Genomic DNA, 27960 nt, shown 5'->3' with positions numbered 1-27960 from the left:
CCCAGAGGGACCACCCTTATCTACCTCCAAAATGAACAGGCTTTCCAAGTTTCCCTCAATTTGCTACTCTTAGCTCATCCTCCATGAGTCCCTATATTTTTCACAACTTTCTTCTCTCCAGCAAGCCTAGTACAAAGACACTCAGGTTTAACTGTTTCCTCAGCAATTCTTCTTCTACAAGATCCCATGTCATATGAAATTTATCTTGAATAAATATATATGATTTGCACTTATGTCTTCTTATATGAGCCCTAGCAGAGAAACTCGGAGAGAAGAAAAAGGTACATTCCCTCTCCTAGAAGTGCTTCCCAAGTACAAATGTCAGGTGGGAGAATGTGTTACTTTGTCACAGTGATGAAGACTGGCTAACACAGACCATTATGAAACAATTCTCTTCCTGTATTTATAGCACCTAATGTAATACCTAAGTGTTAAATAAACACTTGAAATGTTAAGCTTGATTATATCCCCAGTCTCCAGAACCACACTCCAGCAACTCTTCCTTCCTCACAGGTTTTTTTCTCCATTGATCTCCTCTTCTCAACCTAGAAATGTACTTTTAAAACCATCAGCAACAACGAACTATGACTGCATTTCTGTCTCTTCAATATCTAAGACATAATCGTTTCATATTTTGCTATATTTACCATTAGTATGAAGTTTTGTTTTCTCATAACATAAAGTGCATTTCGTTTTTAAACATTTCCTTTAAATGTTCTGTTTTTGTTTTTTGTACTACCAGGCTTCACAGCTGCTTGAACTATATTAAGCCTTTCAATCTTATTTACTTGACCACACCAATAAAACCTTGAATTTTCCTGTTTCAATTAGAAAACTGAAAACTGTTACCAAAACATATTCAGGAACTGAAGGTGTGGATCAGTGGTCCAGTACTTTATTAGAATTATGAAGACCTGGGTTCTATCCCCAGCACTGAGGAAGTAGGGGAACCCTACTCAAAGGAAATATTTACCTATAGTTTAAAAATAGTTTTAAAAAATGTTCTACCTGAATAAGAATTAAAGGAAACAGCCCAACGCACTGTCAGTCCCATTAAGACCACTACTGTCATCCAATACCACTTTTCCATAGTTCTTCAAATTCAGAGAAGAAAACAGGACCAGGATCAAAGTACTTTTATCATAGAGTCAGTCGCTTATTTCCTTGATTAGAGGAATGTTATCACTTCTTTGGAATTACGTGTTTGGATGATCTTAAATGATGATTTGCTTCCAAGCAGTCCGAAACTGATTGTGTCTGTGAAGAAACCTAGGGTCGAAAAAGATATCAAGAATTAGCTTAACAATAAAATCTCTACACCAAGTAGAAAGATGTAAAATGAGGGGGGAAGGGTGGAGATAGACACTGAAGGAAAGGAGATTCTATTAAATTTTTTATTCCCTATTCTTTTTTTCTTTTAGTTTTTTTTTTTTTTTTTTTTGGTCTGGGCCTGAGCTGTCCCAGAGTTCTTCAGCTCAAGGCAAGAGCTCTACCACTTGAGCCACAGCACCACTTCCAGTTTTCTAGTGGTTAATTGGAGATAAGAGTCTCAGGAACTTTCCTGCCCCAGCTGGTTTTGAACCTCGATCCTCAGATCTCAGCCTCCTGAGTAGTTAGGATTACAGGAATAAGCCACTGGCGCCCGGCTCCCTATTCTCTGTAAAATGTGACCTGTTTTCACAAGAGTGTATTTCTGAGAAAAGAAGATGCACAGCTAGTGGCACAGTAAGTTCTATCTAGAGCACATTTACCTACAAGGAGACAGAATACCACAAGATGGACCAAGAGTAAATTTCTCTTTGATGCAGGGAAAAGGAGGAATTTTACCTTTGTATTTAGTAACTCAAAACCCTCAGTTCAAGCCCCCCATGCAACCAAGAAGAGGGCAGGAACGAATCCCTTTCTCTTTCCTCCTATTGACTTCATTCTCCTTTGGTCATTTCACTGTTCCTAGGAACTTGCCTCTGTGAAGCAACATAAAAAGAAAAATGCTAAATTAAATCATTCTCTAATTGAATTCTGGATTTGACATAGGTTACAGCTACTGTAAACTATTCAAATCCTTGTATTCCCATTGCTTGAATTGCTTTTTATCAACATTAATATATTCCAGAACTGCAATACAACAGACTATTTCTTACCAAGACATATTAAAATTCAAACTTTAAATAACCCCTAAATTTAAAAAAATATCACTAAGGGGCTGGGAAGTTGGCTCAGTGGTAGAGCGCTTGCCTTGCATGCCTGAGGCCCTGGGTTCGATTCCTCAGCACCACATAAGCAAAAAGAAAAAAGCCGAAGTGGCGCTGTGGCTCAAGTGGCAGGGCACTAGCCTTGAGGTGAAGAGCTGAGGGACAGTGCCCAGGCCCAGAGTTCAGGCCCCAAGACCAGCCCCCTCTCCCCCCCCAAAAATGACATGATCCTCTTCCAGAGGAGGAAGTTCCTCTTTAATAATTTCAGGTGTATTTCTTAAAGAGTTAGAGGGGCTGGGAAGGTGACTAAGTGGTAGAGCGCTTGCCTTGCATGCATGAGATCCTGGATTCAATTCCTCAGCACCACATAAACAGAAAAAGCCAGAAGTGGCACTGTGGCTCAAGTGGTAGAGGGCTATCCGTGATCTGAAGAGCTGAGGGACAGCACCCAGGCCCAGAGTTCAGGCCCCACGACCGGACCCCCCCCAAAAAAGTTGGGGGGTACACAGAGATGGGGAAACAAAGGAGGAGGCACTAATGCTTGATAAGAAATGAACTCATTTTTGGTGGGGGTGCGGGGGGAGGCTGGGAAGGGATGGGAAGGGGAAACAAAGGAGGAGGCTACAATGCTTGATAAGAAATGTACTCATTATCTTGCCCATGTAATTGTAACCCCTCTGTACAGTATTTTCACAATTTAAAAAAAAAAGTTAGAACAAATGGCTTATTTCTAAAGTGTCCTTTAAATCTGATTTTGAAAACAAATTGAATCTGCATTACTTCTAGAAATTTTCCCACTTTTGCTGGGCATTCTACTTTTTTTCTGGGGTCAGGAGGGAAGGTTAGGGAGAGGATGGCTGGTACTACGGCTTGAACGTGGGGCCTAAGTACTCTCCCTTAGCTTTTTCACTCAAGGCTGGTGCTCTACCACTTGAGCCATACCCCCACTTCAGGATTTTTGGTAGTTTATTGGAAATAGAGTCTCACAGACTTTCCTGCCCTGAAAGTCTTGAACCACAATCCTCAGATTTCATCCTCCAGAGTTGCTAGGATTATAGAATGAGCCAGGCATTTCTGGTAGTAAAATGGATAGGCCTTCATGTCTTATACAACTGGGTCATGCTAGGAGCTGAAGGACATCAAGATCATTTCTTCCGGAGCTCCAGTGGCGCTTAGCACGCGGTACTTATAAGATCATTTCTTTTATATTTTTTTATTTTCTTTATATTTTTTTCTTTTTTCTTTTATATTCTTTTATTTCATTTATATCTTCTACACTTAATATGAAATCTAAGTACCCCACACAGAAGCATATCTATGACCTGGCCTTTGCCAGCCTTTACAACTTCCTTTCTTGCTAGAACCTAACAAGTTCACTCAAGCTCAGCAACTTTGTGCTTCTGTCACTCTGTTTGGCCAGCTCTTAGCTCATTGGCTAATTAATCTTTTGTCATTCATGCTATATCTCATGATGATATATCATCACCACATCCTGATCAAATATCCCTTACTTTTTATAAGGTTACCGTGTCTTCCTGATTCTCTTCATCATTAGAAAGTATATTTTCAAACAACAAAGAATATTCTCATACAAAATTCTGAGTAAAACAAACTAAATACTAAAGAATACTACTTATCGGCAAAAGGCTCATAAAGAAGCAGAGGTTGGCAGCTAGATGGCCTACAAGGAACAAAGAAGGGATGGTGATTGGGAGGGGATCTAAGTGGTTAAAAGATGTGTTGGACTGGAGGTGTGACAAAGCTGTATTGCATCTGCCTAGAAAGCTTGAGCCTTGAGTTTAGGCTCCAGTACTACTTCAAAAAACAAAAACAAAAAACCTTACTTTGTGACGTATTAAAAATACTGTTAGTGGAAAACTGCTTTATTTTAATTAAAAAGTACAAATTATTTCTATTACAATACTTTTCATTGACATTTTCATATCTGTATACTAATATACTTAACCCACTACCCTCTTTTGTCTCCCTTCTCACTAGTCCCCCCCCCAAGTAGTCCTCTTGTACCTCATGAGAATTGTTTCTTTTTCTTCTTTTTTTTTTTTGGGGGGGGGGGGGGTCCAGTCGTGGGGCCTGAACTCTGGGCCTGGGCGCTGTCCCTCAGCTCTTCAGCTCAAGGCTAGCACTCTACCACTTGAGCCTCAGTACCACTTCTGGCTTTTTTCTTTTTGCTTATGTGGTGCTGAGGAATCGAACCCAGGGCCTCATGCATGCAAGGCAAGAGCTCTACCACTGAGCCACCTTCCCAGCCCCTCTTTTTCTTCTATAAGAAAGGATTCTCCATTAACATATATAAATGATGGGGGGGTTGGCTGTTCGTCGTGACACTTCCAAAGAAACGAACAATACACTGTGATCAAACTCACCCCCTTACACCTCTCCCTAACACTTCAAAAGTAGTTTCATTTTTCTATTCTCATTTATACAAATAAACTAATGGATGACATAACAAATAATAAGATAAAGGGAAATGACATTTACATGTCAGCTAAAATAAAAACCCATATGAGGGGCTGGAAACGTGGCTTGGCGGAAGAGTTGCCAGCCTAGCATGAAGCCCTGGGTTTGATTCCTCAGTACCACATAAACAGAAAATGCCAAAGTGGTGCTGTGGCTCAAGTGGTAGAGCGCCAGCCTTGAGCAAAAGCAGCTCAGGGGCAGTGCCCAGGCCCTGAGTTCAAGCCCCAGGATTGAAGGGAAACAAACAAACAAACAAAAAAGCCTATACGAGTAGAGATGTTGTGTGTAGTTCTTAGTACTCAGAAGTGTGTTGGCCAAGAAGCAGGAAGCCAACTTGCTGCGTGGTGAAGATTCGTGTGTGTGAGTGAGCTAGAGTGACGGAGACGGTGACTCCTCCTCCCCGCTTCTCTTCAACAGGCCTAAAAGCACAAACCGCGTCTTCCCAACTTTCCCCCCGCCGAGCAGGCGGGGAACGGGCTAACCCAGCGCCCGCCGCGCGGGGCCCCGCTGGGCCGAGCGGCTCGGGGCGCGGGGAGGCAGGGCGGCCGTGGGGAGCCCGGCCAGCGGGCCCCCCCCCCCACACACACACACTCGGGGCCCGCGCGGCCGCCCCGGCGGGCACGCAGGACCGCCAACCCCCTCGCTTTCCCGGAGGCCGTCGCTCAGGACCGCGGGCCCCGGGGGCGCCCCACGACAGACCCAGGCCTCGCGGCGCGTCCCCCAGGGCGCAGCGGGGCTGGGAGTCGAGTCCCGCGCCTGCCCGTGGCGCGTCGCGAGCCTCCTTCACCTCCCTACCCTGGCCCGGGGTCTACAGGCCGGGAACCGAGGCTCTTACCCGCCGCCGGCTGCCAGCTGCAGGAATTCGCGCCCACAGCTTGTCCCGGAAAAGCGCCTGCGCAGTCGACCCCGGCACAGCCTCACGAGCGAGCGCGCGGGCCAGAGAGCGAGCGCGCAGGACGTGACGGGCGGGGCCGAGAGGGAGGCAGAGGTTTAGGGGGCGGGGTTCCCGGAAGGCGGGGCTGGGAGGGGGCAGAGGTTTTAGGGGCGGGGCCTAGAGGAGGTGGCGGCTTAGGAGGCGGGGCTCAGGAACCCGAGAGGTGCCACCGCCCGGGTTAGACCCGGGGCAAGCGGAAAGCCCCTCGCTCTTCTTTCCCGGGATGGCGGCCAAGGCCACAGCCGCTGCTTAGCGCACGGATTCCTATCAGGGGCGGGCCCTGGCCCGTGTTGCGGAATGGACCGTCTTGGCTGGTCCCCGTCGCGGGGCAGCAGAACAAGGCCAGCCTACCTCTCTCTCCCAGCCACGCGTCCGCGATGAAGAGAGGTGGTCTGGAAACTCACTTCGTGTGAGACACGTGGGTCGCACCTAAGAACAGCTCTGGCCGGGCAGGGAGGTGCAGCACCTGGGATCCAGCACCAGGGAGGCTGGAGGCTTGGAAGCCCGCCAGGGCTACATAGGAGCAAGATCCTGTCTCAAAAAGGAAAAACTAAACGTCCCCCCCCCCCCCCCACTAGTAGCTGTTAGGCATGTCCCCATCAAGACAGCTTAAACATTTGCCAAAAATGGTTGCATTAGCCTTCCTCCGGAGAATACTCTTATTCCCCCCCTTCATTATCCTGCCATTCTGAAGGCCTCTGTGTCTCTCAGCTGTGCAAGGAACCAGCAGGGCTACGTGAATTTCCAGATCTAAAATTTTACTATTATTTACAAGACTGTCAACCTGTGATGTGGAGCTGCGGCTCAAGTGGAAGCCCGCCTTGGGTGAAAAGGCTAAAAGACAGCTCCCAGGCACGGACTTCAAGCCCCAGTACTGCCGCACGTGCACACACACACACACACACACACACACACACACACACACACACACACACACTTATCGTGAGCCTAGAAATATGGAGAAATACGGCTACGTCCCTGCCCAATTTGGAAAGGTACTTTTACACATAACTGCACCGGGCTCGGTGGCTCACGCCTGTAATCCTAGCTATTCAGGAGGCTGAGATCTGAGAGTCGCGGTTCAAAGCCAGCCCAGGCAGGAAAGTTCTTCAGACTTTTTTTTTTTTTTTTCAGTTATGGGGCTTGAACTCTGGGCCTGAGCTCTTCAGCTCAAGGCGAGCATTCTACCACTTGAGCGACAGCACCACTTCTGGTTTTCTTTCTTTCTTTCTTTCTTTTTTTTTTGGTTGGTTGGTCGTGGGGTTGAACTCTGGGCCTGGGCGCTGTCCCCCTACCACTTGAGCCACAGAACCACTTGCGGCTTTTTCTGCTTATGTGGTGCTGAGGAATCAAACCCAGGGCCTCATGCATGCGAGGCAAGCACTCTACCACTGAGCCAACTTCCCAGCTCACTTCTGGTTTTCTGAGTGGTTTGTTGTAGATAAGAGTCTCAAGGCTTTTCCTGCCTAGGCTGGCTTCAAACCTTGATCCTCAGATCTCAGCCTCCTGAGTAGCTAGGATTACAGGTGTGAGCCACCCACTGTCAGCCCTTGAGACTCTTATCTCCAATAAACCATCAGAAAACTGGAAGTGGTGCTGTGGCTCAAGTGGTAGAGCGCTAGCCTTGAGCTGAAGAGCTCAGCGACAGCACCCAAGTTCAAGCCCCATGACCAACCAAAAAAAAAAAGGGATAAAAAGTAATATATAGAAGTACATATTCGATATCACACTATTGCTATACACATTAAACACTTACAAGTTGTGACTTGGGCTCACTGTAAAGGAACTAAACAGAAAATGCTTTTCTAAAACAGTCAGCTGAACTTTGAAGAAAAAGCTAGATATAGCAAGCCAAGAGAATGGGAGTCCTAATCTAAAAAGATGATTGAAGCCACAGTTCTTGCAGTTTAAAAGTGCAGAATGTTTGTTGGTGACGAAATGGAGAGATTGTGGAGAACCTTATCTTTTTATCTTTTTTTTTACAAGTTTAGTTTCCTTATTCAGTTTGCATACATGCACACAATGTATTTTGATCATATTTCAACCCCTATCTCCCTTCAACTATTTCCTTTCACCCTCTTCCCTGGGCTTCCCCTCTCTACAGTCCCCATTTTACATTTATCTCATCTTTTTATCATGTTTTTCTTCCTAACTCTGGCTTTTTTTGCTTAACATAATCTCTAGTTTCATCCAATTTTCTGAAAATAACAATTTCTTATCTATGGCTGAATAGTATTCCATTTTGCATACATACATATTTTCCTTTTGGATAAGACTGCAGTTTAAACTCAGGGTGTCCTACAATTTGAGTCACCCCCACCCCACCCCCAATCTCTTTTTACTTTTTTTTTTTTTTTTTGGTCAATTGTAGAGCTTCATCTCTGGGCCTGGGCGCTGTCCCTCAGCTCTTCAGCTCAAGGCTAGCACTCTACCACTTGAGTCACAGCTCCACTTCCAGTTTTCTGTTGGTTAACTGGAAATAAGAGTCTCAGAGATTTCCTGTCTGGGCTGGCTTTGAACCTTGATCCTCAGATCTCAGCCTCCTGAGTAGCTAGGATTACAGGCATGGGCCACCAGCACCCATCACTTCAGTTATTTTTTAACTAGGGTCTCATATGTATGCTTGGTCAGGTCTTGTTTTGTTTTGTTTTGTTTTTTGGGTCCGGTCGTGGGGCCTGAACTCTGGGCCTGGGCGCTGTCCCTCAGCTCTTCAGCTCAAGGCTAGCACTCTACCACTTGAGCCAGAGCGCCACTTCCGGCTTTTTTCTTTTTTTGCTTATGTGGTGCTAAGGAATCGAACCCAGGGCCTCGAGCATGCAAGGCATGCGCTCTACCACTGAGCCACCTTCCCAGCCCGTGCTTGGTCAGGTCTTGACTATGGAATCTTATTTATGTTTCCCCAGCATATGAGATGACTGCTGTGCAGTATCACTCTCAGGTCTTTTTTTTGCCCCAGCTCTTTTTATTACTTGAGACGAGTGTCTCCTGAACTCTTTGCCCAAGCTGGCCTAGAACCATGATTCTACTAATCTCTGGCTCTTGAGTAGCTAGGATTACAGGTATGAGCCACCACACCCAGTTTATGCCATATTTTCGTTGTCCATCATTTGATAGACAGCTAATTCCACAGTGTTGCGATTGTGAATAGTTCTGAAACAAACACAGGTTTGCAAGTAACTGTTGGATGCTAATTTACATTCCTTTTGATATATGCCCAAAAGTATGGCAGTGTAGGTAGTTCTATATTGTAGGTTTTTCTGAGGAACTTCCATACTGATTTTCATAGTGCCTGAACTCTTAATATTTCTCCTCCCTATACACACACACACACACAGAGGGAGAGAGATACACACACACATTGCTAGCATGTGTTTCTATTTGTTTTCTTGATTATAGTCATTCTGACAGGGATGAGACAGAATCTTAATATCATCTTCATTGCATTTCCTTTATGGCTAGGATATTGAACATGTCTTTATGTATTTAATTTGCCATTTGTTCTTCTTTTGAAAATTATTTTTCTATTTTATTTAATCACTTATTAATTGGGTTGTTTGTTCTAGACGTTAATCCTTTGCTGGATAAGGAGCTGGAAAATATTTTTCCCACTAGAGCACAATGACTTATGCCTATAATTCTAGCTATTTGAGAGGCTGAGAGTGGGAGGATTAGAGTTTGAGTACAGCCTAGGCAGAAAAGTTCTTTAGACACCCCTACCCTAGCAACATATTGCTAGATGAGGTGGAATGTACCTGGCATACTAGCTGAATTTAGGAAGACAGCAATCCAGGCAAGTTCTGGGCACAAAAATCCATGAGATTTGTCTCAACAGAAAAATCTGGGCATGGTATCATTGCAGCTGCTAGAGGAAGCCTAAAACAATCAGATTACAGTCACATATATGCCTGGGCAGGAGGCCAGATCCTACCTCAAAAGAACAATGCAAAAAAAAAAAAAAAATAGGGGCTGGGAAGGTGGCTCAGTGGTAGACTGCTTGCCTTACATGCATGAGGCCCTGGGTTCGATTCCTCAGCACCACATAAGCAGAAAAAGCTGGAAGTGGGGCTGAGGCTCAAGTGGTAGAACACTAGTCTACAGCTGAAGAGCTGAGGGACAGCATCCAGGCCCAGAGTTCAGGCCCCATGACTGACAACAACAACAAAAAAAAAAAATTGCTCAAGTGCCTGCCTAGCAAATGTGAGACCATGAGTTCAAACTTCAATACTGTCTATTTTATGTAGGTAGTATCTACATTGAAGGAATTCTCCTTTTCTTTTTTAGTACTGGGGATCAAACCCAGGGTGTTGTACTTGCTAGTCAAATGCATTATTCCATCCCCTGACAATTATTTTCAGCAATGTGCAGAAGCCTTTTTAATTTGGTGCAAACTCACTTGTCAATTTTTGCTCTTACTTCCAGGGCTATTGGAATATTATTCAGAAACTATATCTTCAAATGTTTTTTTTTTTCTATTTCTTTTGTGTAGTTGTTTCAAAGTTTTAGATATCACTTGAAGGTTTTTGATCCATTTTTAATTGATTTCTGCACAGGGTGAGACAGATGTAGTTTTAGCCTTCTATATGTGTTTTCTAGATATCACTTATAGAAAGGATGTCTTTTCTCCAATATATGTTTTGAGCACCTTTGTAGAAAATCAGGTAGCATGGTCTAGAGGTGAAGCTGTGGCAGAGTGCTTGTCTTGCATGCACAAAGCCATAGATTCAATACCTAGCTCCAAGGAAAGGAAAGGAAAGGGGAAAAAGGAAAAGGGAAAAGGAAAAGAAAGGGAAGGAAGTTGGGCACTAGTGGCTAATGCCTATAATTCTAGTTACTCAGAAGGCTAAAATCTGAAGATCACAGTTTGATTATTTATTTGTTTGTTTATTTATTTAGGTCCTGGGGCTTGAATTCTGGTCTTGGGCACTGTCCCTGAGCTCTTCAGCTCAAGGCAAGCACTCTACCACTTGAGCCACAGTGCCACTTCTGGTTTTCTGGTGGTTAGTTGGAGATAAGAGTCTCAGGGACTTTCCTACCCAAGGCTGGCTTTGAACCTCGATCCTCAGATCTCAGCCTCCTGAGTAGCTAGGATTACAGTCATGAGCCACCAGTGCCTGGCCCACAGTTTGAAACAGCATTAGCTTAAGCACAAAATCTCAGGGGCAATATCCAGCCTCTGCATTCAAGCTCCAGGACTGGCAGGAAGAAATAAAAGAAAGAAAGAGGAGGGGAGAGGGACGGAGGAAGAAAGGAATGAAGAAGAGAGAGAGGGAGAGAGAGAGGGAAGAGGAGGGCAGGAGGAGGAAGGAAGGAAGGAAAGGAGGGAAAGAGAAAGAAAGAAAGAAAGAAAGGTAGAAAAGAAAGAAGGAAAAGGAAAGAAAGAAAGAAAGGAAGGAAGGAAGGAAGAAAGCAAGCAAGAAAGAAAGAAAAAAGAAAGAAAGAAAGAAAGAGAAGGAAGAAAGGAAGAAAGAGAAGAAGAAAGAGAGGAAGTGGTGGTGTGGCTCAAGTGGTATAGTGTTAGCTTTGAGCTGAAGAGCTCAAGGACAGTGCCCAAGCCCAGAGTTCAAGCCCCAGGACCGACAAAAGACCAAAAAAAAAAAAAAAGGAAGAAGAAGAAGAAGAAGAAGAAGAAGAAGAAGAAGAAGAAGAAGAAGAAGAAGAAGAAGAAGAAGAAGAAAGGAAGAAAGAAAGAGAAAGGAAGGAGGAAGGAAGGAACAAAAGGAAGGAAAGGGAGGAAAAAAAGACAAGAGAATAGTCATATGTCTGAAACTATGTGGGCTTATTTCTGGATCTTCTATTCCATTGATCTACATATTTGCCTCTGTAGTCTAATTTGAAGTTAGATACTGAAGTTAGATACAGCATTCTCTTTTTGCTCAAGATTACTTCAGCTCTTTGTGATCTTCCATATAGATTTAGGACTGATTTTTCTGGTTTTGCCATGGAAATTTTGATGTCAGCTGCATTATTTTTAGTATCATAGCCATTTTTACAATATTACTTCTACCAATATATGAACATGGGAGTCTTTTTATCTTTTAGTGTCTTATTCCATTTCTTTCTCCAGTGTTTTATAGTTTTCAGTATGGAGGTCTTCCATAACTCTAATTAGGTTTATTCCTAGGTTTTTTTTGCAGTTATTATGAATGAGTTAATTTTTCCAATTTCTTTTTCAGCCAAGTGTTATTGGTATGACTTCTTCTCCATCCAGCCTATTGATAAGTCTTGCAACTGAGTTATTAAATTAGATTTATTGAGCTTTTTATTTCAAAACTGCATTTTAATTTTTTTTAGGATTTCAATATCTTTACTGAATTTCTCCTATACACCTTTCATTATTATTTTTTTTTTTTTGTCAGATGTGGGGCCTGAACTCTGAGCCTGGGCGCTGTCCCTCAGCTCTTCAGCTCAAGGCTAGCACTCTACCACTTGAGCCACAGAGCCACTTCTGGCTTTTTCTGTTTATGTGGTGCTGAGGAATCAAACCTGGGGCCTCATGCATGCAAGACAAGCACTCTACCACTGAGCCACCCCCTTCATTATTTTCATTGTTTCATTCTTTTGAAATTTATTTCAGTGTCTGGAAGGTGGCTCAGTGGTAGAGTGCTTGCCTTGCATGCATGAGGCCCTGGGTTCAATTCTTCAGCACCACATAAATAGAAAAAGCCGGAAGTGGTGCTGTGGCCCAAGTGGTAGAGCGCTAGCCTTGAGCTGAAGAGCTGAGAAACAGCATCCAGGCCCAGAGTTCAGGTCCCACAACTGACAAAAAAAAAAAAAAAAGAAGAAGAAGAAGAAAGAAATTTATTTCAGACATTTATTCATTTGTTTTTTAATTCATTTATCATTCTTACAATCGTTCTTTGAAATTCTCTGAGATTTCATCCACTCTAGTATCATCAGAATCTGTTATTATGAGATTGTTACTTTTGGAAAATTCATGTCATCTTATTGTTTTGTATTTCTTGTTTTTCTGCATTGAGATTTTCACATTTGAGGCCAAGTTATTAACAGAAATATTGTCCCTGTTCAGGCAGAATTGGATAGTTTCTCTTCAATGAATTGCCATAGCTCAGTAGCCAAATATTCACCAGGAAACTCAGAGCACCAGATCTGGTCCTTAGCACCACTCACAGAGAAGAAAGCTAGCTAGAGTCTCCTAGTGTACAGGTTTGTGTTATGTGTAGGCTGATGGTGGGGCCAGTCAAGGGTTAATTGTCCTCTTTAGGATTGCTTTAGATATTTACTTTCTTGGTAAAACCAAGAAGCCACCCACTGCTGGCCACAAAAAACTTTGCTGCCTAGGGTGAAGAGGGTAGTGGCCGACCAGGTTCCCATTTCTCCATAGTTACTCAGCCAAGCTTAGCATAGGGCTGTAGTCCAAATGTGCCAGGGAGTGTGGGAGAGGGGAGCAAACAGAGCACTAAGTTTGGTACTAGAGAGGCAAAATTGAGCAAAGCATGCTGTCTGAGTGTTGGTCTCAGACTTTTCAGACCCTGCCCAGCAGTTAACCAACCTGTGAGAAGGAGGAGATTTGGGAAATCATGCAGTATATGGGATCTGGGCTCTGAGCTCTCAGTCCCACTGGGGAACCTCATCACCCATACAGATAGAAAGCAGAACCAAGCACTTTGCCAGCCAAAAGCTTGGTGCCGTTTCTGTAGTGACCCTCCAGTGTTGAGGTTTGCTTCTCTCCAGAGAAAGTGGGCCCAGCAACCACAGAGCCTGTCTCTGCCCCTGCTCACTGTTGTTTAAACTTCTCAGTGGGTCCACATCAGATTTCCTCCTCTCCATGACCCCTGTTATGGCCATCTCACACCAGAGTGGCAGGGTGTCTCCACATTCTCTGAGCCATAACTGTTCCCTGTTTTCAGGTCTCCAATATAGCTCGGTTTCAAATAATAGGCCCTGTGTCAAGATGGCACCTAGCTATAGCAGTCTAAGATATGCAGAACAACAAAATAGCTTTCTTCTCCAACCCTTGTCTGCCATGCAAGAGTCACTATTATAGCAAATCATCACACTGGGTTTAACATTTGCTAGAGTTATGACCTCTGGATTACCAGAATGTGGTAATTGGTGGTAATCCGTCCTGTCTGTCCTAGGGTCTACAGTAGCTATGAGCAAATAGCTCAGAACACAGTCAGATACAAAAAATGGAGACAGGGAATGCCAAGCTCTCCTCCTGCTTTTAGTTAATTCATGAGTTCTACCAAGCAATCAACTAAGGAAATGGCTTTTTCCACATAAGTAGCTCAGATAACTGATACAAGATGAGCCTGAGTTACATAGCAAGACCCAGTCCAAAAAGAAAAAAGAAAAAGCTAATTAAGATCTTTAAATTTGTTGTAATTTTGCTTTATGACAAAGGTTGTATAGTATCACTCCTAGGTACCAATCCAGCCCTGATTAAGCAAAGGGGAAATAAATTCCTCCTTGCAGTGGAGGAGTCTGAGCTATCTCTAATCTACCACTGATGGTTTGGGATGAAAGTGCAAATAGAAAAGAACCCAACCACTGTCCCAATCACTTACTTGTCACTAACCAGGAAATCAGAGTTAAACCCTCTTAATTTCTTGTCTTTCTACCACATCCTTCACAAAACAGCAACCTCTGGTTACTACTACATGTATAAATTTTATGGCACAAATAGTATATACCTACTTTGAGGCTGAATTATTATATCCTGAAATTCTTTTTTAACCCCCAACTCCCTACTACATTAGGAATGGCTATACTTGAAGATAGGAATTTTAAAGAAGCAATTAAATCTAAATGAGGTCATCAGGGTGGTTCCTAATCCAATATGACTAGTATGATAATCAGATTTCTGTCACTGTAACAAAATACTTGAGGTAATCAACTTAGAAAAAAAGAAGGTTTGTTTGGCTCTTTCAGGGGTTCCAGCAATGGCTGATTGGAATCAATGCTTTTGGACTTAATGGCATGACATCAAAGCAGAAGCATACAGCAGAGAAGGCTACTCACTTCAACAAGTAAAAAGAGAGGGAAGAGGGGCCAGGGTCTCAATACTTCATTTAAAGGCATAGTGACCTAACTTCCTTCTGCTAGGCCACACCCCCAAGCTTTTGCCTTCTCTCAGAAGCACCACAGGCTGGGAATTAAACCTCCTCCTCCTCCACTTCCTCTTCCTCCTCCTCTTTCTCCTCTTCCTCGCCCTCCTTCTTCGTCAAAGTTGTTGTTTTCAGTTGTGGGTCTTGAATGCTGTCCCTGAGCTTTTTTGCTCAAAGCCAGCATTCTACCACTTTGAGCCACAGTACAACTTCCATTTTTTTCTGGAGATTAATTGGAGATAAGAGCCTCACAAACTTTCTTGCCCAGGTTAGCTTTGAACCATAATCCTCAGATCTCAGCCTCCTGAGTAGCTAGGATTACAGGCATGAGCTACCAGCATCTGGCCTGGAACTAAACCTTTAATACATGAACTTTGGGAACATTTCAGATCCAAATTCTAATGGTAAGGTGTGCTTGTTAGAATAGGAAACTTGGACATGGACATGCATGTACACACAAGAAAGATTATATGAAGACTGAAGAAGGTAATTTTTTTTGGGGGGGGGGTCCGGTCGTGGGGCCTGAACTCTGGGCTTGGGCGCTGGCCCTCAGCTCTTCAGCTCAAGGCTAGCGCTCTACACTTGAGCCACAGTGCCACTTCTGTCTTTTTTCTTTTTGCTTATGTGGTGCTGAGGAATCGAACCCAGGGCCTCATGCATGCAAGGCAAGCGCTCTACCACTGAGCCACCTTCCCAGCCCTGAAGAAGGTAAATTTTACGCCCAGAAAACTTAAAAACTCTTGGAAACTTTCATATGAGATTCCTAGGACAATGAGGAAATATATTTTTGTTGTTTACACACCATGGCCTGTTACATAAGGTTACAGAAACCCTAACAAATTAATGCATACCTCAGTAAAAGTGTTGTATTTTGCTTTTTTATTTAGTATTATTTTTTTGTCAGTCTTGTGGTTTGAGCTCAGGCCGTGCACTTGCTAGGCAAGCATTTCAGTACATAAACCATATGACCAGCCCTTTTTGCCTTTCATCATTTTTCAAATAAAGTCTCACAGTTCTCTTGGGCCAGCCTGGACTTCAGTCTTCCTATTTATACTTCTCATATGGCTGGGATGACAGGCATGTGCCACACTTTTTATTATTATTGCTATTGTTGTTGTTGTTTCTGATTGAGATTGGGTTTTTCAAACTTTTGCTTGTGCTGGCCTTGAGCTGCCATATTCCCATGTACCACGCCTGGCTAGATCTTACTGGTGTCAAGGGAACATGCCTGATAAAACATTTAAAAGGGGGTATTTTTTTCATACTTTTTCTTTAATAGGTTAATCAATAAACCTAGGTAAGTGAGAACAGCTCAATAAATGCTTTAATGCCTATACTTCTCTTCAAGTACTGAATAAAAAATTATGAACACCAGAATTATGAAAATGATAGCTGGAAAGGTAGATCAGAGTACTGAACTTGCCTAGTATGGGAGAAGCCCTGGGTTAGAACCCCAATATTGTATAAAAAAAAAGAAAGAAAGAAAAAAGAAAAAAAAAGACTTAGGAGCTAATTTGAAGAAATTCCCTCCAGTAAAATACACTACAAGCACAATAGCTACAATGACTTGAGAAACAACAAATATGTATATCAACTTCAAATATGGATATCAAATTTGGATATCATAGGGTTTTTTTTCTTTTTTTGGTGCCAGTCCTGGGGTTGAACTCAGGGCCTGTGTTCTGTCACTACACTTTTTTGCTCAAGGCTAGCACTCTACCACTTGAGCTACAGCTCCACTTTTGGCTTTTTGTGGTTAATTGGAGATAAGAATGTCATGGACTTTCCTGCCCACTCTGGCTTCGAACTGCAATCCTCAGATCTCAGCCTCCTGAATAGCTAAGGTTGCAGTCATGAGCCACTGATGCTGGATTGTATATCACTTTCTCTATGTCAATTTTCTTTAGGAAAAAAAAGTCACCAATGGAAGAAGCTAGTAAAGAAAAAAAGAACAAAGCAGTTATTCTGTTCTTATATGAATGATTCCAGTGGGTTGCTAAATAATTGTATCAAACCAAATAAAAATTAGTGAGAGCCAGGGACCAGTGGCTCATAGCTGTAATCCTAGATAAATCCATGAGACTCTTAGCTCCAATTTACTAGCAAAAAGCTGGAACTGGCGACATGGCTTAAGTGGTACAGCATCAGCTGTGAGTGAAAAAAGTGAGAGCTAAAAGTGTGGAGCTTAAGACCCAGTGCTCAAACACACACACACACTCACACACACAGAGGCACACACATGCACTCATTAGTGACAGCAAGATTCTCTTAAAACTAAGGATAGTATTTGGAAGCCCAGCATGGTGATACAAGTCAGTAATCCCAGTACTAGGGAGGGTAAAATAGGATGATCAAGACTTCAGATCATCTTGGTTAATCAATAGACCCTACCTTTTGAAAAGATAGTATTTGCATTGCAGTAATGTCATAAGGAACTATGACTATTCAAAAAAACTGAAGAGTGAGGAAGGGGTGAATCTTATCAGGGTACATTGAAAACAAATATGGATATGTCAAAACGGAACCCCCTTCTACAACACTAGATGCTAGTTTAAAAAAATATTGAGGGATTGATGCAAGGGAACCTTTTTAAATCTAAAAATGAGGAGGATTCATAAATATTTGGAAATAGTACTTGGCCATAATAATTAATAACAGGGGTGGTATTGTCTGAAGCCAGGCAGTTGTCCTCGTCAAAAAATGCTTCTTATGTGGTGACTTGTATGTGTTTATAGTTCTTTTCTGATTTCAGTATTAGGTTACCTTGTAGTTGTAAGAGTATGTTTGTGTACCATTCTATATTTTTAATAGTGTAAAAAAAAAAACTCACAGAAAGGAGATGCTGGTACCTCATGCCTATAACCCTAACTACTCAGGAGGCGGAGGTCTGAAGCCAACCCAGGCAGGAAAGACCAAGAGATTCTTATCTACAATTAACCAACAAAAACACCAGAAGAGGAACTGTGACTCTTAGGGTAGAGCCTAGCCTTGAGTGAAAAAGATAAGGGACAGCACCCAGGCCCTGAGTTCAAGCCCCATTACTAGCATATACCTATGCACATGTGTACACATGCATGGACACACACACACACACACACCACTAAAATAATATAGGATCATGCTTATATCTTTACAGCTAAAGTGTTCTTTAATGTGGCAGTATAAGGTATTCATTGGTTCATGGACCTCAAATCTCCAAGGAGTGAAACAAATGTACATCTTTCTCAGCCTAGGATTTTGAATTTAAATTTAAGTATGTAATATATAACTTAGCCCAACATGTTTCTGAGAACTGTAAGCACCTTTAATTCCAATAATAAGCAACACTTTTGGGTCAGTGTTGAAGATTTTTAAAGTCAATGTGATATCACAAATGCTGCTTTATTACTTTATCTCCAGTGTCTTTCACAACTGAGTGAATTGTCACACTCTATTATGTGGCACACAGATCCATTGGCTTACAGCTGTCATGATACTTGTCTAAAATGGTCTTTGAAAATGAAAATTTGGGCTACATATAAAGAAGGTAACCTCCCAGTAAGAACTATTCAAACCAAAAGTCTTCCCGAGGGAAATGGTGAGAACTCCATTTTAAATTCATATAAATCAAGAAGGTAGGAGGTTCTATCCTGTAATGTTTCCAGGAAGTACATCAAGATTTAAAGTAATATTTATTATTATTATCTTCAAATAGCTGTACAAAGAAGTTTCAATTCAGTGTCAATTAAAGTCAATTTATTTTTTTAATAAAGTCAATTTTTAAAAATAAACTTTCACTACCACAAGGAATCAAAGTTCATACCAATGAAGCAGAGTAAAACACAAAATAAAACTGTTGCTTCTGCTTGACTTTATTTATTTACTTATTAATTTGTTTGCTTATTTATTTTGCCAGTTATGGGGCTTAAACGCAGGGCCTGGGTGCTGTCCCTGTCTTTGTGTTCAAGGCTAGTGCTCTACCACTTGAGCCACAGCAACACTTCTGGTTTTTGAGTGATTAATTGGAGATAAGAGCCTCATGGACTTTCCTACCAGGGCTGGCTTCCAACCATGATCCTCAAATCTCTACCTACTGAGTAGCTAGCATTGCAGGCATTATCCACCGGTGCCTGGCTATTGACTTGATTTTCTATTTTTATCACCAATTTGTGTGTGTGTGTGTGTGTGTGTGTGTGTGTGTGTGTGTGTGCGCGTGCGCACGCGCGCATGCTCGTGCACATGCACGTGCGCATGAGCTCACTCATGTGAGCACTAGGACTTGAACTCCTGGCCCCATTCCACTCGAGGCTGCCCTTCTACCACTTGAGCTATACTTTCCATTTCTGGATTTTTGGTAGATTAATTGGAGATAAGTCTCATGGATTTGTCTGCTTGGGCTGACTTTGAAATGATTCTCAGCCTACTTAGTAGCTAAGAGTATACCAGATAAGCCATCAGTACCTAACTTTGGTCACCAAGTTTTTCTTTACAATGCTCACTGAATGGTTAAAGTTTGAGGCAGTGACCATTACGTGTTGCTTGTTTCTGTCTAGCAAAGCAACACGTGGTGATAATCAAAACACCTGATTGATTGTGTGCCTTTATAAGACCTGCAAATCCTTAGCTCGGGGCTCTCCTCCTAGCCTCCACTGTGTCAGAGTGTAGGACGAGGCCCGAGCTGCAGCCCGTTTAAATAAAACAGCTGTAGAATCTGACTCTCGGTGGTCTTCTTGTGGGAGGTCCTGCTACCTTGGCATTATACTCACTAAAAAGGAGTGTTAAGAGAGGGACAGGACACAAATGATATAGGAGGTTTACCTCTAGGAAAATGGGTTTAAAAATCTACATGAGATGTCACATATGCTAGATGATACCAAACATATAACAACAAATTACTTGAACAGCTCTTATAAAGTGAAAGGAAGACTAGGTTGACTTTGTTGATGTAAAGGAAAATAGCCCTTTGTATGTACACAGTGAAGACAGGCTTGGAAAATCTCATGTATAAAAAATTATTTCCTATCATTTTTTTTTTCCAGAATAGAAGCTGAACTGAAAAGAAATAAATTCTTATTGAGCCCATAATAGTTAAGCAACAGAAGTAACCTATCAATGCCCTTTCTAGGATTTCTTTTCTTTGTACCACTACTGGGACTTGAATTCAAGGCCTCTTGCTCAAGGCTGGCCCTTTACTACTTGAGCCACACCTCCACTTCTAGTTTTTGTTGGCTCATTGGAGATGAGAGTCTCTCAGATTTGTCTTCCCAAACTTGCTTTGAACATTGATGGTCAGAACTCAGCCTCCTGAGTAGCTAGGATTTACAGGCATGAACTACAAGCACCTGGCTCTCTAAGATTTCTTCCAGAACTCTGTCTGGGATTGAAAGATGTCAAGGAACAGGAAAGCATTTTCTCCCTTTAGTTATAGCACATAAGTCTTCAAGGAAGTGTTTGATGTGTAAGGCTGGGCGCCAGTGGCTCACGACTGTAATCCTAGCTACTCGGGAGGCTAAGATCTGAGGATCACGGTTCAAAGCCAGCCCGGGCAGGAAGTGGTGCTGTGGCTCAAGAGGTAGAGTGCTCACCTTGAGCTGAAGAGTGCAGGGATAGCATCCAAGCCCAGAGTCCAAGCCCCATGACTGACAAAAAAAAAAAAAGTGTTTGATGTAGAGAAATTTGTTTTAAAATTTTCAAACCTAGCTGGGTGCCAGTGGCTCACATTAGGTACTTAGGAGGCTGAGATCTGAGGACCGTGGTTCACAGCCAGCCTGGGCAGAAAATCTGTGCAATTCTTACCTCTAATTAGCCACAAAAAGAGCCAGAAGTGAAGCTGTGGCTCAAGAAGTAGAGCACTTGAGCACAAAAACTCATGGACAGCACTCAGGCCCCAGGACTAGTAAATTGAATTAAATTTAATTTAAATTTTAAAAAAATCAAAACTCTCTCAAAGCTGTTGTGGAATATTGTTGTGTTGTTTGTTTTTAGTACTTGAGTTCTTGCTTTTCACAGTTGTTTTGGGAAAAGATGGAATTAGTGTTTTACCCTTGGTATACATTTTAGCTGATTGGCTGGGTGGGGCCACAGAGTAGTAACTTGGATTTAAATAAAGGAGGAAGGCTGGAAAAGAAAAGCAGGAGGGCTGGGAAGGTGGCTCAGTGGTAGAGTGCTTGCCTTGCATGCCTGAGGCCCTGGGTTCGATTCTTCAGCACCACATAAGCAAAGAGAAAAAAGCCGGAAGTAGTGCTGTGGCTCAAGTGGTAGAGCACTAGCCTTGAGCTGAAGAGCTGAGGGACAGCGCCCAGGCCCAGAGTTCAGGCCCCACGACTGGACCCCCCAAAAAAAAAGAAAAGAAAAGCAGGAACAGTCATTCTCCAAAATAGACCCAGTAAAATACCATTATGATTCATCAGCTTCATGCATTCTCCTCTCAAAGAATTCCAAAGAACATTGTGACTTAAATGAAATGTACCAAAGCAGGCAGCAAGTTACATGAATTCTAATTTGACTTCTAGTTTTTCCTTTGCTAGAAGCTTGCAAGCAGTGTACACTTTTCTTCCCAAATGGATTTTTTCCTATGGGTACCAGGGCTGTGGGAAACTTTCCTCCAGAGGTTCCTCTTCTAACTTTTTTCTTTTTGTAAAATACTCAAGGCCTTTAAGCCATTTCACAGAGTAAGATTTAATTGCATTCTAGATTGCTTTTTTTTTCCTGGTCCTTCTTTGCTATTACTGATTTGATAGAATCCCCTAAGTAGAGATTTTTTTTTTTTTATTGAGTCCTGAAATCTAAGACATCCAGATCAAATTTTGGGGAACCTTAATAAAGTTCTCTACTTTCTCAGCACGTTTATCTTACAATGAATTAATAAAGTTTTGGTAGTTGTTTAAATAGATTAAATGTCACACTTTAAATAGAAAGAGAAGGCTCTACCTAACTGACCTATTTTTCATCTGTGATTTAGAAAAAAAAAGGCAAGATTAGCATGGATATTGCATTTTCAAGGACCTCACCACTATTAAATAGACTGTTAAGTGCATTTTATGGCTGAAGAGTCTGTTCCCAGTTCAGTCTACAGGACGTGCGAAGTTCATCTCTACCTGCTACATTGAACATTCACTGACTAAAATACTTTCTGTGGAGGTAATACCTATGCTCTGTATCTTTTAAGTACATAACTCTAAATATTTTAGGATAAGTAAAAATGTAACTCTATAAAAGCCCTAAGTCGATGTGTTGTCCCTTAAGAACAATATAGTGTTCATATTTATCGATGATATACATCCTTTGCTCCATTAGCACTTGCAAATCATAAGGTGACCAAGTGTTTGAAAAATAACACAGGAGTTCATAAAATGAAATCACAAGTTTTATTTAAAGCCAAGAAAGCAACAATAGCTGGTTGGAACTGTTTCCTCACATCAACTCAACTTGCTCATGGGCTTTCAAGGCTATTTGAGAAGTGGTTTATGGACTAATGTTCTAAGTTGAACACAATCATTGTTTCCCTTCATCCTCACTAAAATCTGGGCCCAGTTAAGATGGTAAAAAAAAAAAAAAAAAATCTTAGAAGTCATTTAAATAAGGATACAAGTGGACCTGTTGCAACAATGAGAAGTACAAGTTGTCCCGTCGAAAAGGAACTTTACAACTTTGGTGGGGTGGGGGGATTGGGGAGGTGGGGGGAAGCTGGGAAGGGTGGGAAAGGTAAACAAAGGAGGAGGCTACAATGTTCGATAAGAAATGTACTCACTATCTTGCCCATGTAATTGTAACCCCTCTGTACAGTATTTTCACAATTTAAAAAAAAAAAAAAAAAAAAAAAAAAAAGCTTAGGCCAGGGCTGGGAATGTGGCTTCATGGTAGTGTTTGCCTAGCATCCATGAAACTCTGGGTTCAATTCCTCACTATCACATAAATAGAAAAAGCTAGAAATGTTGCTGTGGCTCAAGTGGTAGAGAGCTAGCCATGAGCAAAAAGCTCAGGGACAGTTCCCAGGCCCTGAGTTCAAGCCCCAGAACTGGAAAAAAAAATGCTTAGGCCAGGAGCTGGTAGTTCATGTCTTTAATCCTAGCTACTCAGGAAACTGAGATCTGAGGATCATGGTTCAAAACCATGGGACAGGTGAGTCCATGAGACTGTTATCTCTAATTACATAACAAAAAAGCAAAAAATAGAGCTGTAGCTCAAGTAATAGATCATTAGCCTTGAGCAAAAAAGTCTTGGGACAGTGCAGAGACCCTTAGTGTAAGCCCCAGGACACACACTCACACACACACACACACACACACACACACACACACACACACACACACACACACACAGAGTCATATTGTCTTTTTTTTTTATCTAGGTGGCTTAAACACAAGCTAAATTGTCATAAATGAACATAAGATAAAAATGAAAGATATATAAATTAAGCAATTATCTTTTTGTATTCCTTTCCTTCCATTGCGGCACATCATCTATTATATTATTGTAAACAAACCCAGAAAGAAATACAACTGGTTATAGATTCAGTTAAAAAGGACCTTTTGCCTGCTCTTACTCATTTAGCATGTCAGAACTTTGATTTTGTTTGGTAGTCTCCATCTAATCCATATACCCATGCATTAGTAGTAACTAGAGGAATTCTTCAATTCTTGGGGCTGGGAAGGTGGCTCAGTGGTAGAGCGCTTGCCTTGCATGCATGAGGCCCTGGGTTTGATTCCTCAGCACCACATAAGCAAAAAGAAAAAAGCCGGAAGTGGCGCTGTGGCTCAAGTGGTAGAGCGCTAGCCTTGAGCTGAAGAGCTGAGGGACAGTGCCCAGGCCCGGAGTTCAGGCCCCACGACTGGACCCAAAAAAAAAAATCTTGATGATAGGGGAAGACTGTTTGTTCTGAGGACTCCCAATAGCCCAAGCATCATTCTAAGCATTTAAATCATTTTAAGTCCCCCACTTCAACTTTCCATGAGGAAATCCTACAGATTATTCTAATTAAAAAAAAAAAGTCTCTTTGGCTTCTTCCTTTCTCTTGCAAATAATGATGTAGCCAGTAGACATGGTGGCACATACCTCTAGACCTACCTACTAAGGTAGGAGAGGTAAGAGGACTGCTTGTGCCCAAGTGTTTAAAACTAACTTGGGCCACACAGTAAAACCCTGTCAAGTTAACTGAATGACTGGGATAGGAATGTGGCTTAGTGGTAGAGTGCTTGCCTAGCATGCATGATGCCCTGGTTCAATTCCTCAGTACCACACAAACAGAAAATGCCAGGCATGGCACTGTGTTCCAGGGGTAGAGTGCTAGACTTGAGCAAAAGAAGCTCAGGGACAGTTCCTGGGCCCTGAGTTCAAGCCCCAGGACTGGCAAAATTAATAATAATAGTAATAATAATAATAATAATTAAATGACTGAATAGAAAAATAGGTCATGCACTTACCTAGCATGTATGAGGCTCTAGATTCAATCTTTAGTAACACACACACACACACACACACACACACACACACACACACACACACACACACACACACACAGACTTTATACTAGATAATCTCCAAAGTCTTATCTAATTCTCAGAATGTTATGTTTTGGCTACAAATGGCATTGTTATTTTCTTTTAACTAAGTGGTACTTTTACTGAGAAGACTAACATATACAAGTAATGGATTTTAAATTCTATGTATCTCCTCTCAGTAAGAAATGGAGTCTTGGAACTATGCTAGATCTGGGACTTATTTTAAGAGGCAGACTGTGGGAGTTTTATGTGAAATCCTCTGGAATCTAAATATAAAAGGGCTTCACAGTGATTGTTCTTATTTTCTACAGGCATCTTGTGAAGAAACCAAAGCCATACTTTCTTGAGATAGATGGCTCAGATGATAGCCAGTATCAACATCTAAACATTTAAATGACGCCATTTTAGACCATCCACTCTTGACTAGTCATGAAATGACTGAAGCCACATTAGTGGCTCCAAACAAGGCCAGGAAAAATGACTTGCTGAGCCAAGCCTTAAATGCTTTGAGCCTTGTTTGTTTATTGCTTTCTCTAAGACAGGATCTTGCTATGTAGCCCAAGCTGGTCCTGAAGTTGTGATCCTCCTGTCTAATCTTTCTGAGTGCTAGTATTACAGGAATGCACCATCACACTTGGTTTTATCTCAGAATCATAACAATGTTATCTGCATCATGGACCCAGCTTTGGAGAGTCCACTTCTAAATAATTAAACACCTTCATTGTTTTAAGTCAGCATTATTCAGATTACCATTTACTTGCAGCTGAACAGATTCTGAGCTATTGCTTTCAGTGTTCAAGATTTTACAGAATTGGATTACATGAAGCATGTATGGGAAAGGCTTTGTATATTTTGCTTAAATTGTGATTCTGAAAGGACCATAGTGTTTTGGAGCCATTATTCTTCCTTCCTATATTCTTTTTTCTTTCTACTCTCTCACATACACTGAACTCCATGTACCTCCATTCACCTAGCTAGCTCATACTTACCATTTCCATATCTTTTCAGCCTGCCAGAAGTCCACCTCTGCTCACTACAGTTCTGGTTATATGTTCTGTCTTTATATATGGTGTATTTGTGCCACCCTGGCCCTCCTGAACATATCACAGTCTACCTGTGAGCTCCTTGAAGTCAGAGATTATGTTTCTTCTTACTTTGGGCTGAATCTGTATATTAAAGGATAGCAGGAATTGGTTTCCCTTCATTCCTCGGATTTCCTTTTCTTTTTCTTGGCTTCATCCTGGGCAGATTCTTCCCTCATGGAACCAGATGGCCACCAGTAGCTTCAGGCTCACCTTTTACCAACTTGGCAGCCCTGATGGAAAGAGAGTGTCTCTCTTACATTAGGTCCAGAAAAAGACCTGGCCTGACTTTCACTGGCCCAGACCTGCCTGGGCCCCACAGCAACTACTCAAGCAGAGATATGGGGTCAGCTCCACTAGAATCACAAGCATGAAGACAATGAGGAAAGTTTACAAAGGAAATTGAAATTTTGTGACTAAAAAATGGACAGTAAAATAATTGATAACCACTAGAAAAGGGAATATATATATATATATATTTTTTTTTTTTCTTTTCTTGAGCACTTACTATGCTCCTCAGACATCAGACTAAGATGTTTTTGTTTGTTCAAAAATATATTTACTGGAGACATAGGCAGGAAAGGTTGACCAACAAGTACTAAAGTATAGTTAAATTGGAGCAAGAAGTTTTGGTGTACTATTGAACAGTAGGGTAGCTATAGAAAATATTGTACTGTTTGTTTCAACAAGCTGGAAGAAACTTTTAAAAATTTTTTCTTTCTTTCCTTCTCCCCCCGCCCCTTTTTTAAATTGGAATTGAACTCAGGACCACATACTCTCACTTGACTTTTTTCACTCAAAGCTGACACTACTACTTGAGCTACATCTTCACTTCTGGCTTTTTGCTGGTTAACTGGATTTGTCTGATTTGTCTGCCTGGGATGGCTTCAAACAGAGAGCTTCAGACCTCAGCCTTCTGAATAATTATGATTACAGATGTAAGCCACCAACATCCTGCATTTTTGAATGTTTTTACCATATAGAAATTATATGTTTGTTTGAGGAGATAAGTATATCTAGCTTTATTTAGAGATTATACAAATTTACATATATATTGAAACATGTGGACAATTTTGTTTCTGTGTATCAATTAAAACATATTTAAGGGGCTGGGAAGGTGGCTCAGTGGTAGAGTGCTTGCCTTGCATGCATGAGGTCCTGGGTTTAATTCTTCAGCACTACATAAGCAGAAAAAGCCAGAAGTGGCTCTGTGGCTCAAGTGGTAGAGAGCCAGCCTTGAGCCCCACAACCAACAAAAAAATAAAACAAAACCAAAAAAACATATTTAATCAGCCAGGCACTGATGGCTCATACCTGTGTTCCTAGCTACTCAGGAGGTCACAGTTCAAAGCCAGCCTGGGCAGGAAAGTCCATGAGACTCTTATCTCCAATTAACCACCAAAAAGCTGGAAGAGTGGAGCTGTTTTTCAAGTGGTAGAGTGATAGCCTTGAACACAAAAGCTCAAAGACAATGTCCAGGCCATAGTACGTGTACATGCATGTGCACACACACACACATACACACACACACACACACACACACACACACACACACGCAAAGCCCACAAATACTTATATTGGTTTAATTCTTTTTTTTTTTTTTTTTTTTTGGGTCCAGTTGTGGGGCCTTGAACTCTGGGCCTGGGCGCTGTCCCTCAGCTCTTCAGCTCAAGGCTAGCGCTCTACCACTTGAGCCACAGCGCCACTTCCGGCTTTTTTGCTTATGTGGTGGTGAGGAATCGAACCCAGGGCCTCAGGCATGCAAGGCAAGCGCTCTACCACTGAGCCACCTTCCCAGCCCCTTAAGGATGATTTTTTTTCTTTTTTTTTTTTTTTTGGTCCGGTTGTGGGGCTTGAACTCTGGGCCTGGGCGCTGTCCCTCAGCTCTTCAGCTCAAGGCTAGCGCTCTACCACTTGAGTCACAGTGCTACTTCGGGCTTTTTTCTTTTTGCTTATGTGGTGCTGAGGAATCGAACCCAGGGCCTCAGGCATGCAAGGCAAGCACTCTACCTCTGAGCCACCTTCCCAGCCTGGTTTAATTCTTACATTATGACCTCCTTGGCCTGAGACTCTGCCATAGTCCTTAACCACTACAAAACTGCAACCAACCACTTTACGGGGGTTTTCCCTCTCAATCAATTTTGCAGAGGCCTACCCACTCCCCTAGTGTTTTTGTTGTCATCGACCTTCATAACGTTAATTGGATGCTGGCACAAAGGGTCTCCACCAACTCGACACACATGGGCTCATTGCAGTTGGATGCAAGCACACAAAGATGTGCTTGGTGCTTGTCTAAGGCTTTGACCGCTATGCAGCTTCTGAATGCTAGGCCTCTGTGGATGAGGGTGGTGTTCAGCGTCCATTTAGTGTCCATTATACCTCCAGCAGCAATGCCTTCTTTGGCCATGGTAGTGGAGGATTACATGTGAAGTCCAATCTTGAGCACACCCCAGCCTCCACCTCTGCATGATTTGGTGGCTGCAGGGGAAGAGCTCCTCTTTTTTTTTTTTTTTTTTTTTAGTATTTAATGTAAGCTTTTTATGTAGTTTTTGTTTTGTTTTGTTTTTATTGTGAAAATACTGTACAGAGGGGTTACAATTACATGAGCAAGATAATGAGTACATTTCTTATCAAGCATTGTAGCCTCCTCCTTTGTTTCTCCTCCCCATCCCTTCCCATCCTCCCCCCACCCCCCAAGAGCTCCTTTTTACTTCTTTCCTAACCCCT

At 42.1% G+C, this 27960-nt stretch overlaps 1 protein-coding gene and 1 pseudogene across 2 annotated transcripts in view; both read right to left on the bottom strand.

Moving 5' to 3' along the window:
* The window catches only part of Alg6 (ALG6 alpha-1,3-glucosyltransferase), a 41977-nt gene extending 36388 nt beyond the window's left edge, over positions 1-5589 (bottom strand). Inside the window, exons 1-3 of one of the 2 annotated variants that reach the window (XM_070004412.1) lie at positions 5506-5580; positions 1828-1964; positions 1009-1269 (exon numbers count right to left, since the gene is read on the bottom strand). In XM_070004412.1, coding sequence (XP_069860513.1) covers positions 1009-1090 — 82 coding nt within the window. In that variant the 5' untranslated portion in view covers positions 1091-1269; positions 1828-1964; positions 5506-5580. Of the gene's footprint in view, positions 1-1008; positions 1270-1827; positions 1965-5505 lie in introns of both variants that reach the window. The other variant, XM_070004413.1, reaches the window with a different exon arrangement.
* Positions 1183-27640, bottom strand: LOC138815144 (small ribosomal subunit protein eS12-like; annotated as a pseudogene).
* Positions 27641-27960: the final 320 nt, after the last annotated feature.

Source organism: Dipodomys merriami, unplaced genomic scaffold (assembly GCF_024711535.1).
Source record: "Dipodomys merriami isolate MVZ:Mamm:240054 unplaced genomic scaffold, mDipMer1.0.p SCAF_627, whole genome shotgun sequence".
NCBI lineage: Eukaryota > Metazoa > Chordata > Mammalia > Rodentia > Heteromyidae > Dipodomys > Dipodomys merriami.
This window is presented reverse-complemented; position numbering and strand designations above follow the sequence as displayed.